The sequence below is a fragment of the Engystomops pustulosus genome, chromosome 1 (genome assembly GCF_040894005.1).
Source record: "Engystomops pustulosus chromosome 1, aEngPut4.maternal, whole genome shotgun sequence".
Classification (NCBI taxonomy): Eukaryota; Metazoa; Chordata; class Amphibia; order Anura; family Leptodactylidae; genus Engystomops; species Engystomops pustulosus.
Window position 1 is genome coordinate 249917059 of NC_092411.1, and position 13607 is coordinate 249930665.

A 13607-nucleotide genomic window follows, 5' to 3' on the forward strand; every position below is an offset into this window, starting at 1 on the left:
TCCCATTACACTACATGTTCCTGATAGGACATAGAGGTTTTGCAGTGGTTAATCCTGCCTGGCAAGGCAGAGGTTAAGTATTTTGTATAATGCAAGATGCTGTCATCCAATGATATGTGTTACATCCTGTGCTCTGTAAGCTGAGATGTGATTGGAGGAGCAGCCACCACCTGACCAAAGGGAGGTAATAAAACCTCCTGGCCAGGAATGTTCTAGGTCTTTCAGAGATCTTTTCAGAGAGATTCAAGTGTAGGAGAATCAGTGAGTGAGTGAGTAATCTCTGTCTAGCCCATACCAGAGCAGGAAGAGCCTAGCCCCTGCCTCTGAAGAGTGGAGCAAGAAGACTAGAGTTAGTGTAGTGAGGAAAGGGGTATTATCTTACCTTTAAAGGTGATACCTGAAGCCCTACAGGACAAGCTGAAGCTTCCTACCAGGACACAGCTGCCCCCCAGCCTGCCCTCTACTTCCAGGCTGGTGAACTATCTCCTGAGGCTCCCTCCAGCTCACATCTCAGCACCCTACCTACCTGTTAAAGGCACGTTTGCTGCGGTTCCTGCGGTTCAAATAAAGAACTGTAAGTTGTTTTCTTCAACTTCTGTCTCCGTCTGGTCCCTGCTAATACGGCTGCCTTCATCACCGGCACCCTGTCCATCACCCAGAGACTCACACTCGGGACATTAAGGGGTTGCCCCAGGGAGATCCGCTACAGCAGCCTCTCCCTCATTATTTCTTGCCAACACCACCCTGCTGGAGACCTGCCAGGCTGTAGGACAGCCCTCCGGTTCCCCCGTACCAAGCACCGTGACAATAGCGTGCTTAGGCCGCAACCGCCAGCCACTCCGGTACCGCGGGCCCCGGCTGTCTCCAGGTCTCACCTCAAGGGCTAGGCCCCGGTGGGGGATGTTGCAAGTGGCGTCACGAACAGGATTGATACTTCTGTGCCTTATTACGGCATTAAAGACTTTCCTTTATTAAAAAGACTGTGCTGCCTAACCCTGCTGCCATCCGGGTTTAGGCCCAAGTGATTGTGTGTTTCTGGATTGAACTGTGTTAATGCTGCCACGTGCTGTCGAGCGCCGCTCCAGCACTCAAGAGGTTAATCCCTGCAAGAACTGTTTCAGCTCTGCTACATCCGGCGCTGCCGCGCCTGAAGATTTTACCTCACGAGACTGTGGAGCAGCGAATAATTCAAGCCCGCCAAAACCTCCACTGGCGGGAAATCCAGATGACGCATCAAGCTCCACCCACGCGCGAATGGCGCGAACCCCGCCTCCTGTGGCGCAGGAAAAATTGGAGCCCGCCACAGCTCTTGGCGGGCTCCCTGCCTCAGAGAAGCGCGAGAACTTGAGTGGACTTTGGACAGTGAGGACAACACCATGTGGGGCCCTCCGCCCTTCCCTCCTGTGGAGCGTCCGGAATTTTACGAGGTCCTTGAGACTATGGTGGTGGTCTCTGCGCAGCCCGTCCGAAGACCCTCCGCTGGACATCGGCTGCACCGAGGATTGACTCGGGCCTTCGTCACCAGGACATGTTACCAAACGGTGACGCAGTAGCAAATCCCACCTGGGCGGTTCCTCATCCCTATCCCGGCTACCATCCCGGTACCGCGGGCCCACGTGGAGGCGCCACGTGGGGAGGCCCCGACTCCTGTCGAGCCAACGCCTGGGCCTAGTGTTGCCGCTCCACCTGCTCCGAGGCCTACTACTCCTGCTGCGCGGCCTGCTAGCCCCGCTGTGGTGGTTCCTGATCCTCCGGTGGTTCCTGCTCCTGTTCCGGCACCTACCTGTCGCCCAAGGAGATCCGAGCCTGAACCGGAGCCACGAGCCCCAGCACCGAAACCTCCGCAGCCTCAAGGCCGAGGTGAGGCCGCCCGCCGGCGACTCCTCGCTGTCTCAGACCAGCGACGCCGAGAGAAGGAGGCCCAGCGGTATATGGCCGGCAGATCCACAGCGGGAGCTTGGGTCGAGAAGAACCGCACCACCGGCATGGTCCGGTTCTTCGACAAGCGGAAGGGCTATGGCTTCGCCACCCAGGACTACACCGGACGGGAGGTATTTATTCCCCGCCGGTCAGTCAAGAGGCCTGATCTGCCCGAGAGACTGCACAACCTGAAGCCGGGAGAGTGTATCGAGTTCTCCCTGCAGGAAGGACCTCGAGGACCCTGGGCGGCTGGTGTGATCCGGATCCCCGACTCCGATGAGGACCGTTACTTCCCGCAGGACGACTGGTATGAGGACGACGAGTGGCCGGAATCTCCGAACACCTCTTCTTCCTCGGCTGCAAGTCCCCGGGCGGTGACCCACGTAAATGCCCCATCCACGGTAATCATGAGTACGGGTCCCATTGCCATCCATGGGCCGGGCATGATCCAGGGCGCCACCCCCACCGGCTCCCCTGCCGGGAGCGTTGCCAGGTCCCGCGGCTCTTCCGTGGGAGAAGACATCCCGGCTAGCGAACCTTGTCCGGAGGTTCCATCTAGGCCCACATCTCCCCTGGCTGGTTACCAATGGGGTGATGACCTGGCCCCGGAAGAACCGGAGCTGGAAGGAGCCGCGGCGCGGCCGCTGGGCTCTGTCTATTTCTTCATGGACCCCTCTGTGGTCCCTGGCTCAGTTGAGCCCCCGGCTGGAACAGCCGACACCCCGGGTGACAGCGCTCCTCCCCCTGAAGGTCCGGAGGATGTTGCTGCACCTGCAGTACCCGCTACTGCCACCGGGTGTCCCCAGCCGACACCTACTCCCGCTGAGGATGCACAGGATTCCCTGCTGACTTTGGATCCTGTTCCTGCTGAACCCAGCGAAGATGCAGAGTAACCCCTGAAGGGCTGTAGCCCATTTCAGGTACTGTATATATGTATATTTCTGTCCTTACCCCAAAGAGCCAGAGACTTTCCTGAGACTCTTACCCTTATTTATCTCAGTCAAGAGATTATACATTGTCTTGTGCTATGATAGCACCCCTTCCTCTGCCACAGCAGAGAGTTTCTTCAAAGGACTCTGTCCCTCTACACAAAGAGGAGACCCTTTGCTTCTTCATTGCACTTTTCCCCCACATCAAGGGCTGTACCCAGAAGATGGACTTTGTCATTAGAGACCTTCTGAGAGACTTTTGCCAGATACTACAAAGGAAAAGTGGCTATTGACTTATTATTTTGCACTTAATGCCTTCCTTTTTAGGTACGGACATTCTGCTTGCACCTTTTTATGCCTTTTCTTTGCAGGAAAAGAGACATTTACTACAGTGCTACCCTGAGTAGCCTATCTACCTCTGTAACGTTTGTAACGTTCAAGATGTGTACCCATTGGGCTCCTACGCTACCTGATCCCTCAAACTGAGGTTTGCACATGGGGGTAGTCCGTAAACTGCGGGTCTTTAGGGGACCGGGGGTGTTACAAAGATAGCACCTGGATGCCACTCATACATGGGTAAGGATGCCAGTCAGGAGGTACTTGTGTCGCATATGCTAACGCAATGCAGAGATAGACACCTTATATAATTGCCGCCAGGGAAGAAGCGTTGATAAAACAAATATACAGGCCTTGGTGCAAGGAGTGGATTACAGGACATGACACCACACCTTTCCTACTGTACAGTTCGGTTTAATGGCGTCAGCGACCAACTGTCATACAGCTACATGTTTGTCTTAGTCCGACACCAACCCAGGTGCCTGTCTCCAGGACCATGGGCGGTTTGTCCCTACATCTCACATAGCCTGCACTTCCCAGAAGTGCCCTTAGCCCCCTCTGTGCCCCAAACCATCTATAGTCGAGCCGAGGGCGGCTCTTTCAATTGCCCCCGGGGTATGCAACACCCTCGCCGATGCAATGGCGAGGTAGGGTTTGCGAATACGTCCCACCTGCATGTAATCCCATTACACTACATGTTCCTGATAGGACATAGAGGTTTTGCAGTGGTTAATCCTGCCTGGCAAGGCAGAGGTTAAGTATTTTGTATAATGCAAGATGCTGTCATCCAATGATGTGTTACATCCTGTGCTCTGTAAGCTGAGATGTGATTGGAGGAGCAGCCACCACCTGACCAAAGGGAGGTAATAAAACCTCCTGGCCAGGAATGTTCTAGGTCTTTCAGAGATCTTTTCAGAGAGATTCAAGTGTAGGAGAATCAGTGAGTGAGTGAGTAATCTCTGTCTAGCCCATACCAGAGCAGGAAGAGCCTAGCCCCTGCCTCTGAAGAGTGGAGCAAGAAGACTAGAGTTAGTGTAGTGAGGAAAGGGGTATTATCTTACCTTTAAAGGTGATACCTGAAGCCCTACAGGACAAGCTGAAGCTTCCTACCAGGACACAGCTGCCCCCCAGCCTGCCCTCTACTTCCAGGCTGGTGAACTATCTCCTGAGGCTCCCTCCAGCTCACATCTCAGCACCCTACCTACCTGTTAAAGGCACGTTTGCTGCGGTTCCTGCGGTTCAAATAAAGAACTGTAAGTTGTTTTCTTCAACTTCTGTCTCCGTCTGGTCCCTGCTAATACGGCTGCCTTCATCACCGGCACCCTGTCCATCACCCAGAGACTCACACTCGGGACATTAAGGGGTTGCCCCAGGGAGATCCGCTACAGCAGCCTCTCCCTCATCATTTCTTGCCAACATCACCCTGCTGGAGACCTGCCAGGCTGTAGGACAGCCCTCCGGTTCCCCCGTACCAAGCACCGTGACAATAGCGTGCTTAGGCCGCAACCGCCAGCCACTCCGGTACCGCGGGCCCCGGCTGTCTCCAGGCCTCACCTCAAGGGCTAGGCCCCGGTGGGGGATGTTGCACAAGCAACTTAAAAGATGCTGCTTTCAGTCATATTTTGATATTTATTAGACTACGTGGGACTGTAAGAAGAGGGACAGGACTGAATTATTTTTGAAGGATCTCCTGCTTGCCCCATGACCCTCTGTGCACAGAGGGAAACTGGAAAAAAGCTAAAATGATGCAAATCTTCCATCTTTCTGTGTTGCTGTCCTCAGGAGGCCAATATGATTGAAAGTTGTTGAACAGGAAGCAATAAGTTACTTCTTTAATATTTGGTTGGCACCTTGCGGTAAATAAGGGGGTTTTTGGGTTACAGTTTGGGCACTCGGCCGCTAAAAGGTTCGCCATTAGAGATGAGCGAGCACTAAAATGCTCGGGTGCTCGTTACTCGAGCCGAACATTTCCAGATGTTCGAGTGCTCGTTTCGAGTAACGAGCCCCATTGAAGTCAATGGGAGACCCGAGCATTTTTCAAAGGGACCATGGTTCGGGAATAAAATGTGTTATTTAATTGAAAAAGAATGTCTTCTGATAAGTTAGCAGATGTATGCAAACATCTGCAATCTATTCTTCACTGTTCCGTGCGTATATTATCTCCCGACAAGTTAGCAGATGTGAAGAACAGTGAAGAATAGAATAAAAACAGTGAACACAGGATGATTTAAGTGAAAAACGCAGTGAAGAATAGATTGCAGATGTTCGGCACATCTGCTTACTTGTCGGGAGATACGCTGTCTCCGTGCCCCGCTGTCTCCATGCCCCGCTGTCTCCGTGCCCCGCTGTCTCCGTGCCCCACTGTCTCCGTGCCCCGCTGTCTCTGTGCCCCGCTGTCTCCGTGCCCAGCTGTTTCCGTGCCCAGCTGTTTCCGTGCCCCGCTCTCTCCGTGCCCCGCTCTCTCCGTGCCCCGCTCTCTCCGTGCCCCGCTGTCTCTGTGCCCCGCTGTCTCCGTGCCCAGCTGTTTCTGTGCCCCGCTGTCTCCGTGCCCCGCTGTCTCTGTGCCCCGCTGTCTCCGTGCCCCGATGTCTCCGTGCCCCGATGTCTCCGTGCTGCTCCGTGCCGCTACCTGATGTCTCCGTGCTGCCGCTGCCCCATGTCTCCGTGCTGCCGCTGCCCCATGTCTTCGTGCTGCCGCTGCCCCATGTCTTCGTGCTGCCGCTGCCCCATGTCTCCGTGCTGCCGCTGCCCCATGTCTTCGTGCTGCCGCTGCCCCATGTCTTCGTGCTGCTCCCCGGTGTCTCTGTGCTGCTCCCCGGTGTCTCTGTGCTGCTCCTCGTTGTCTCTGTCCTGCTCACCGTGTTCTGCAATGTCTTCTTCACACATATATATTGTTCTTCACATACTATTTTGTTCGCACGGTTCCGCGCGTATCTCCCGACAAGTAAGCAGATGTGCCGAACATCTGTAATCTATTCTTCACTGTGTTCTTTACTGTGTTTTTCACTTAAATGATCCTGTGTTCACTGTGGTCACTGTTTTTATTCTATTCTTCATTGTTCTTCACTGTGTTTTTTTAATTAAATGCTCGATCTCGAGCAGGGGAAATACTCGTCCGAGCAACGAGCCGTCTCGAGTACCTTAATGCTCGAACGAGCATCAAGCTCGGACGAGCATGTTCGCTCATCTCTATTCGCCATCACTGGTATAGAGTATATGGGTTATGCTGGAAGCATGGCCACCATGCAAGAGGCCTTACAGCATTTGCTCCTCACTCCTCGGGTCTGATTGCTTATATTATAACAAAGGCTGAATAAGGAACATTCATTTTATTGGGGAGTGTCGCCCTCTGCTGGTCTCTCTCTGTACACTGGAAATTACTGCACAGCCAATCACTGTCTAAATGACATTGCTCATGAGCTCTTTATAATGTATAGTTCACATACATTGTGATTGGTTATACATTATTTTGTAATGATATGTCTCTTGCAGGGGTTTGCTATTGTTTTCATCTTGGCCTTTGGAGAAATTAGAACTTCTGGTTCACTGCTCTCTTCAACGAAGTTACAGGTCAGACATGATAAAATGCTGTAAATGTTTTATACAAGGAAGCTATATTTTTTACAGGTATAAGATAAATCAGAAAACTTCAAGAACTTTGTACTTTGCACCCATTTCTTATCGTTAGACAAGTTGTAGTAATGTTACAAATTTTTTTTTGGAGCGGTTCAAGGTATTGAGCCCCACAGGATCCCTAACACAATACTTGATAATGTGCATTCTTTTCAGTGATCATTGTAGCCTTGGACACTGAACCAAAAATCAGATATTTTTGATATGTCACTATGGGAATGACCCCTTTTCTTGCAGACAGGTGGGCAGTAAGTACATGTATTTCTATTTAGTCTCTTTTGGAGTCCTACAATATCCTGGAAGGCATCACTATGTAATTCACCTTATGACATGTACATACATTTAATTGAAGAAAAATAACTTGAAGATCAATTTCATTAAAGCAAAATAGAGCCATTGTCTATCCAGACCCATTAGCCATCAGTTCCCCCAGACATACCTGTCATCTTGTTATTGATTGGGACTATTAAGGGCATACATTGATTTCTCTTTACAACACTTATGGTAAAAAATCTCATACTATTACCAGTTATACCATTTGGTGTCTATTCATTTAATCTATTACTTAGCTTAAGTCTTGATGTTCTGCTTAATAGTAGAGAAGGTTGAGGAGCGGTTTGGGTCTCTATCATTATGTCTCACAAATTTTTCATTAGAATAACAGCCAAGTAGTAAACTGAACTGGTGTGCCAGACACAACCGATTGTCAGGGCTCAGGGTCAGTGAACCCCTGGATCACCCCGGACGATGACACAAGCCGACACCTGGGACCGGAATCTAAGTGGCACCCGGTCTTCACCAGAGCCCGCAACAAAGCACGATGGTCTTGCTGTGGTGTGGTGCCACCAGGTCGTTCCACAGGTGCGACTTGCCCGCGGTGGCAGCCAAGGTCCAGGTACAGGAACAGAGAGTGGTCTCGGAGTCTGGAACAGGCTGATATTCAGGGCAGGTGGCAGAGGTGCTAAGTCAGGGTCAGGTTCAAGGTCACAACAGGAGGTCTGGATATAAGGAACGGAATCATAATGGGAAGCTTTCTCTCAGGCATATAACTCAAAGATCCAGCAGGGGTTGATGGGAGCAGCCGGCTTGAATAATCAGCTGGCCCTTTAAATACTCGAGAGCTTGTGCATGCCAAGGGAACAGGGATGCATGCGCCGACCAACATGAAAGGAGGCAGAAACGCAGAGAAGTAAATGAGGGCTGGGGAGGGCGCCACCAAGGAGAGGGGCACGGGTGTGCCTGCGATCCGAGATGTGGCTCACAGGGACACCCATGACACCAATTAATAGGCTTGGTGTTGTTTTTGGAAGGAATAACTCATGTTTTGTAGCCTTACACAACCCCTTGAATGCAGCAACTAGAGATCAGCAAATCAACCACGATTCACTACCCTGAAGCTTGGCAAAATTTTTAAAGGCTTAGTTTTGTGTCACAATAGATTGAGGGGTGCAGGCCCTAAACTCACTCACAACCTTTGTCATCTACCAAACAAGACTTGCGAACCCTAATGGTCGACCTTTGGTCGACAATCCTTACAGTGCTGCTTTGTATCTCCCTCCTATATCCTACCCACATCTGTTGCAATTGACAAAGGCAAAACTGGCTAAAACATTACACATTTTTGAAGCTTGTTGCCGTCTTTGATTGAATTTTGACCATCTAAAAGGAGTGATTGGGCTTTGTTTTGTGATGCATTTATTACGGGTTGGTACCCTAACATTATAGCATGTGTATTAACAATGTGTGGCTTGTAAATTGCACAGGAAAGATGACAAGACACAGAGGGGAAAATAAACAGATAATAGACAGCACTCTGTTATCAGAACTGGGCAGATATATAGGAGTTCCTGCACACCGCCCCCAGCAACTGAGTGATTCAGGCTAACCATCACTCAATCCACAGATGAACACAAACTGAATTCAAAATGACACACCCAGCGTTCCCTAAGAAACAGATCCTGAAAGGCAGCTTTCAATCAAATGCATCCCTGTGAGTGTCTTTCAAGCAAATAAGCCTGAAACCTAATCCCATTCAGAGGGTTCTGAAATTTTAAAACCAATTCTCCAATCATTTTGTATATAACCCCATCTAGTCATCTAGTCATTGATTTTTATGAAAATCCCTTATTCCCTTACATAGTTTTGCGATGTATTACATCATTTAGCTAGCCACCATTTTAAAAGATTAGTCTGAAGCAAAGCTGAAAAGATTCACTTTTGATTCGGTGCCTTAAAAATAGCAGATTTCTGCCGAATCTACCAATGAATAGATTTGCTTATCTCTAGCAGCAACTAATAGGCAGCACTAAGGTGGAAAGCCATAAGTGACCTTACGTCCCTTACAGCAGTGTTCCCCATCCACTGGGCCATGACCCAAGACCAGGCTGCGGAGCAGCTGGTCCTGGGCCGCAGCTAAACTCTGTAAAAATATACAAAATAAAATACACACCTTCCCCTTCCCCCCACAGCTTCCTTCTCTTCTTTCACTTCTCTTCCGGGTTATTACACGGCGCTATTGACAATAGAACCGGGCATTGATGTGGAATAGAAGTGAAATAAGAGAAGACAGCTGTGGGGGGAACGGGGAAGGTGAGTATTGGATTTTTATTTTTGAGTTCGGCCAGGAAAGGGGACATTGAGGGAAGGGGGGCATGCTGCATTGAGGACAGGAGGCATTGAATGAGGGGGAATGCTGCAGGAAAGAGGACATTCAAGGAGGGGAACATGCTGCAGGAAAGAGGACATGCTGCAAAAAGGGGGCATTGCAGGAGGGGGGCATGCTGCAGGAAAGAGGGCATGCTGCAGGAAAGGGGGCATTAAAGAAGGGGGCAGCTGCAGCAATTGGAAATTGGACATTGGAGAGGGGCATACTACAGGTAAGAGAACAGTGGAAGCAGGGGAGACTTATACAGGAAATGGCACAATATAAGATAGGTGCACAGGGAGGTACAGTGGGGTACGCAAACATTTTTATCTGGACAACAGACCCCAACCCCCCCCCCCCCCCCCCCACCGGGCCCTGGAGAAAATGTATTCTCACAGCCGGTCCCTGGGCAAAAAAATGTTGGGGACTACTGCATTACAGTGTATGCCTTGGCTCGGGCCCGGCGCCAGCCCCCGGCCAACCTGGGCAAGTGCCGGGGCCCTGGGGTACTGGAGGGGCCCACTCAGGCCCCCGGATCAATTGTACCAGTGTCGCTATACACTGGTTCAGTGTGTATACAGGGGGAGAGGGGGGGGATGTTAGTGTGTCAGCAGGGGGGGTCATTGTGTCCACAGGCGGAGGGGGGGGGGTTCAATGTGTCTGGAGGGGGTCATTGTGTCAGCAGGGGGGGGGTTTCAGTGTGTCCGAGTTCAGTGTGTCCGCAGGGGAGCGGGGGGTTCAGTGTGTCCGCAGGGGAGGGGGGGTTCAATGTGTCCGCAGGGTGGGGGGGGGGGTTCAGTGTGTCCGCAGGGGAGGGGGGGTTCAGTGTGTCCGCAGGGTAGGGGGGGGGGTTCAGTGTGTCCGCAGGGGAGGGGGGGGTTCAGTGTGTCCCTCCCATCAGTGTGTCCCCGGGGGGTGGGGGGGATCAGTGTGTCCCCAGGGTCAGTGTGTCCGCAGGGGGAGGGGGCGCAGTGTGGCCAATGGAGGGCGGTCCAAGGAGGGGCCCACTAAGGCTCTGTCGCCCAGGGGCCCACTAAAACCTGGAGCCGGCCCTGCCTTGGCACTTCACCAATTGTATTGCCCTAATGGCAGCCCTCACTGCCCACAGAAAAACAAGTTTATAAAACAAGTTTCTAGGCATCATAATTTTCCTCTTTTCCTTTTTTGCTTTTGCTTTGAGGAATTTTTTCTTTATCTTTTCGTGCTAATCAGTTACACAACATACAGGAAGCTGCTGTGACCCATTATTTGGAGTAATTGATGGTTCCTGGAAATAGCAATCCCCTAAACATGTTACAGTCTTGCTGTACTATACACGAGTATATAAATAGTAAAGTGACCCAGGGACTCTAACCTACATGGAGCCATTTTCTTCATATGTTTTAGTGCTGCTTGTAGTTGCTTTATCACTATTATACAGACCATATCTTTCAGCTTTTATCTCCGTATTTTTTGGATTCCTGCCAGTATAATACAGATTTTGTTTCCAGTGTTCTTGCAGACTTGAAATAGCGCATGTTTCTTCACATTTCCTCAACAAATAAAATTAGAATCCTTCATTTCCTCAACATTTTGATATTTACACATCACTGCCCACATATGTCGTCCTCAAACCTTAGTAACCATGTGTCTTGGATCCAAATAATTAGAAAACAGTTATAATCACTTATCACAGGATGAACATTAAAGTTGAAATTCTAATAGAGAAATATATGTTATTAATGTCTTTAGAAGGTTTTTCTTGGCACTGTAACTACTCATGATGTAGCCATAGTTTAGGTCAGTAGTAGGTGATTGGTCGGGGTGTTGGGTGTCTGTTACCTGTAAACAGCAGTGCCAGCACCAATACACCATTGACCAGGCCGGAAGCAGATAGCTTTGTCCTCCATGTATCAGCCAAAGGAAGAACTGCTGGGGTAGGTCTGCACCTGCAGTTCTGCCTAACGGATGATACATTGGTGACAGCTATCTGCTTTTTGCTACAAGCCTAGTGTAATGGCACGGCAGTACCACGGTGCACAAATAACCTGTAAGTGTTACATGTCCAGTGATCAACTCCTAATAACATCCAATGGCTAGGTCAATAGTCAGTGGCGTAACTAGGAGTGGCAGGGCCCTATAGCAGACTTCGGCATGGGGCCCCCTTCCCACTTAAAAATTATACATATTTGTATACTCACACATGCAAGTTACAATCCCACATTTATACACTCATGCACATATGCTCATATAGAGCATATACACACACAATGACATTTACAAACACACAGCATATATACACACACATACAGTATATGCAGACGCCATACATTGTATACACAAACAGCATATACACATCACAGATGCAGCATATATACATCACATATATGTTATATACATATTATGCAGTACAATGTGCAGCAAAACGTCCACGTATAATGATGCACATCCTCCACTCTTTAGTGTGTCAGGTCACATGCTGGGGCCCCCTGACACTGTGGGCCCCATAGCGGTTGCTATGGCTGCTACCACTGTAGTTACGCCCCTGTCAATAGTACTATCAATGCCAAGAAAAACCCTTTAATATTAAAAACAAAGAGCGTTTAAGTGTTTTAAATGTAGCAAGTGTGCAAAAATGTGTTTGCAATTTTCTAGCGTAAATCACTTAGTAAACAAAAAAAGAGGTGTAAAGTCAGATTAGACAGTGCAAAATTGCACCACATTTATCACTCATCATTCGACACTTGGACAAATCTAGGGCAGTTTAAGGCTCTCAAAATTTCTGTTTTTTCAACTCCCATAAGAACTATTAGTGTAGTAACTTTATTATGATAACTTTTTTATACCGCTCGCCAACATTAATATACGTCATGCAGTAGTGTATTGTTGTATGGAGAGGGCTCAAAGGCTGAGCTCCCTCCACATGCGGCAGGTATCCGCTGTGGTATACAGCTGACACCTGATAGTAACTGCCACCATTAAAGCTGGCACCGATAGCTGCAACTAACCTGTTAGGTGTCAAAGTTGACCACGGCACCTTGCAGTGCATCAGAGCTGGCAACTTGGATTGACCATGAGCAGCCCCCATGGCATCATCGGTTGCAGGGCCAGTATTAGGGGTGGCAAACTGGACATTTGCTCAGGGACCCTTGTCCTTAAGGGGCCCCCTGCATATGACATGTTTTTTATCTATATATCTTTTTTCTATCTATCAAGTCACAATGCAAGAAAACTTAGGCAGCAGTCCAATGGTCCAAAATTCCAAGTAAGGTAAACTTTATTGAAATTGGGGCAACCTTTAGGTGTAATCAGCTTTTCAAAAAAGGTGAATACACCAAAACGTTGCCACAGGAGTGGTTGGTTTGTAGTTTGGCCTAGTGCCAGAATGTGTCATAGGTGGTCCAGGACAAAAGGCCTCCTTCAGGGCCATGCGAGAGATGCAAGAAGAGGGGGAGGCCGCAGTGTAGTGAAGGGCTCTCCTGGGTCACTCCCTTATGTATGTAGCAATAGATCCTGGGGCAGATGGTGAATGGATGGCCATGGTGTTAGTGGCAGGCCAGACATAAAACTTGGAGACAGAAATCTTGAACAAAAATGTACAGTCTCTAAAATGGTATGAATCGGCAGGAAACAGGCTGTAAGATTTCCTCTCTGCAGACTCATACAACGTGGTGGATTGTTGTGGATTCGTAGTTTAGAAGTGTACATCAGTGGTTAGAAGCTTGCTTGTTGGAGCCAAGAAGGGCTCTGCTGCTTAGGCAGCAATCTGGATGGCAGTCTCTGTGGTATTGGCATGCAGAACTGATAGTCTGTCAGTGGGGTATCCCTTTAAAGGGAGACTTACTGGGGCTTATTTACTAAGGTCCTGCAACTGCATTTCCGTTGGGTTTCCCTACGTTTTCGGGGCTCGTGCCGGGGATTGCATTGAACACGATCGCTGGCTTTCACGTGACACAAATCGGGGGGCAGGCTGACAGACGATCCAACAGATTCAGACAACAATGCTCAGGATTTAACATTTAAAATTGTGTCGCAAGCCATGCATTAAATACACTGGGAGGAAGATGGTGAACTCCGGCCTGATCGGGGAAGCGACAGATGCAGGATATCGGGCGCACGCTGGTAGTGAATCCCGGCAGACTTCATGCTCATCAGACATTCCAGAT

At 49.6% G+C, this 13607-nt stretch overlaps 1 protein-coding gene across 1 annotated transcript in view; it reads left to right on the plus strand.

Moving 5' to 3' along the window:
- The window catches only part of LOC140125598 (uncharacterized), a 70284-nt gene that overhangs the window by 20759 nt on the left and 35918 nt on the right, over positions 1-13607 (plus strand). Inside the window, exon 9 of the mRNA XM_072144519.1 lies at positions 6678-6755. Within this exon, the coding sequence (XP_072000620.1) occupies positions 6678-6755 (78 nt within the window). The remainder of the gene's footprint in view (positions 1-6677; positions 6756-13607) is intronic.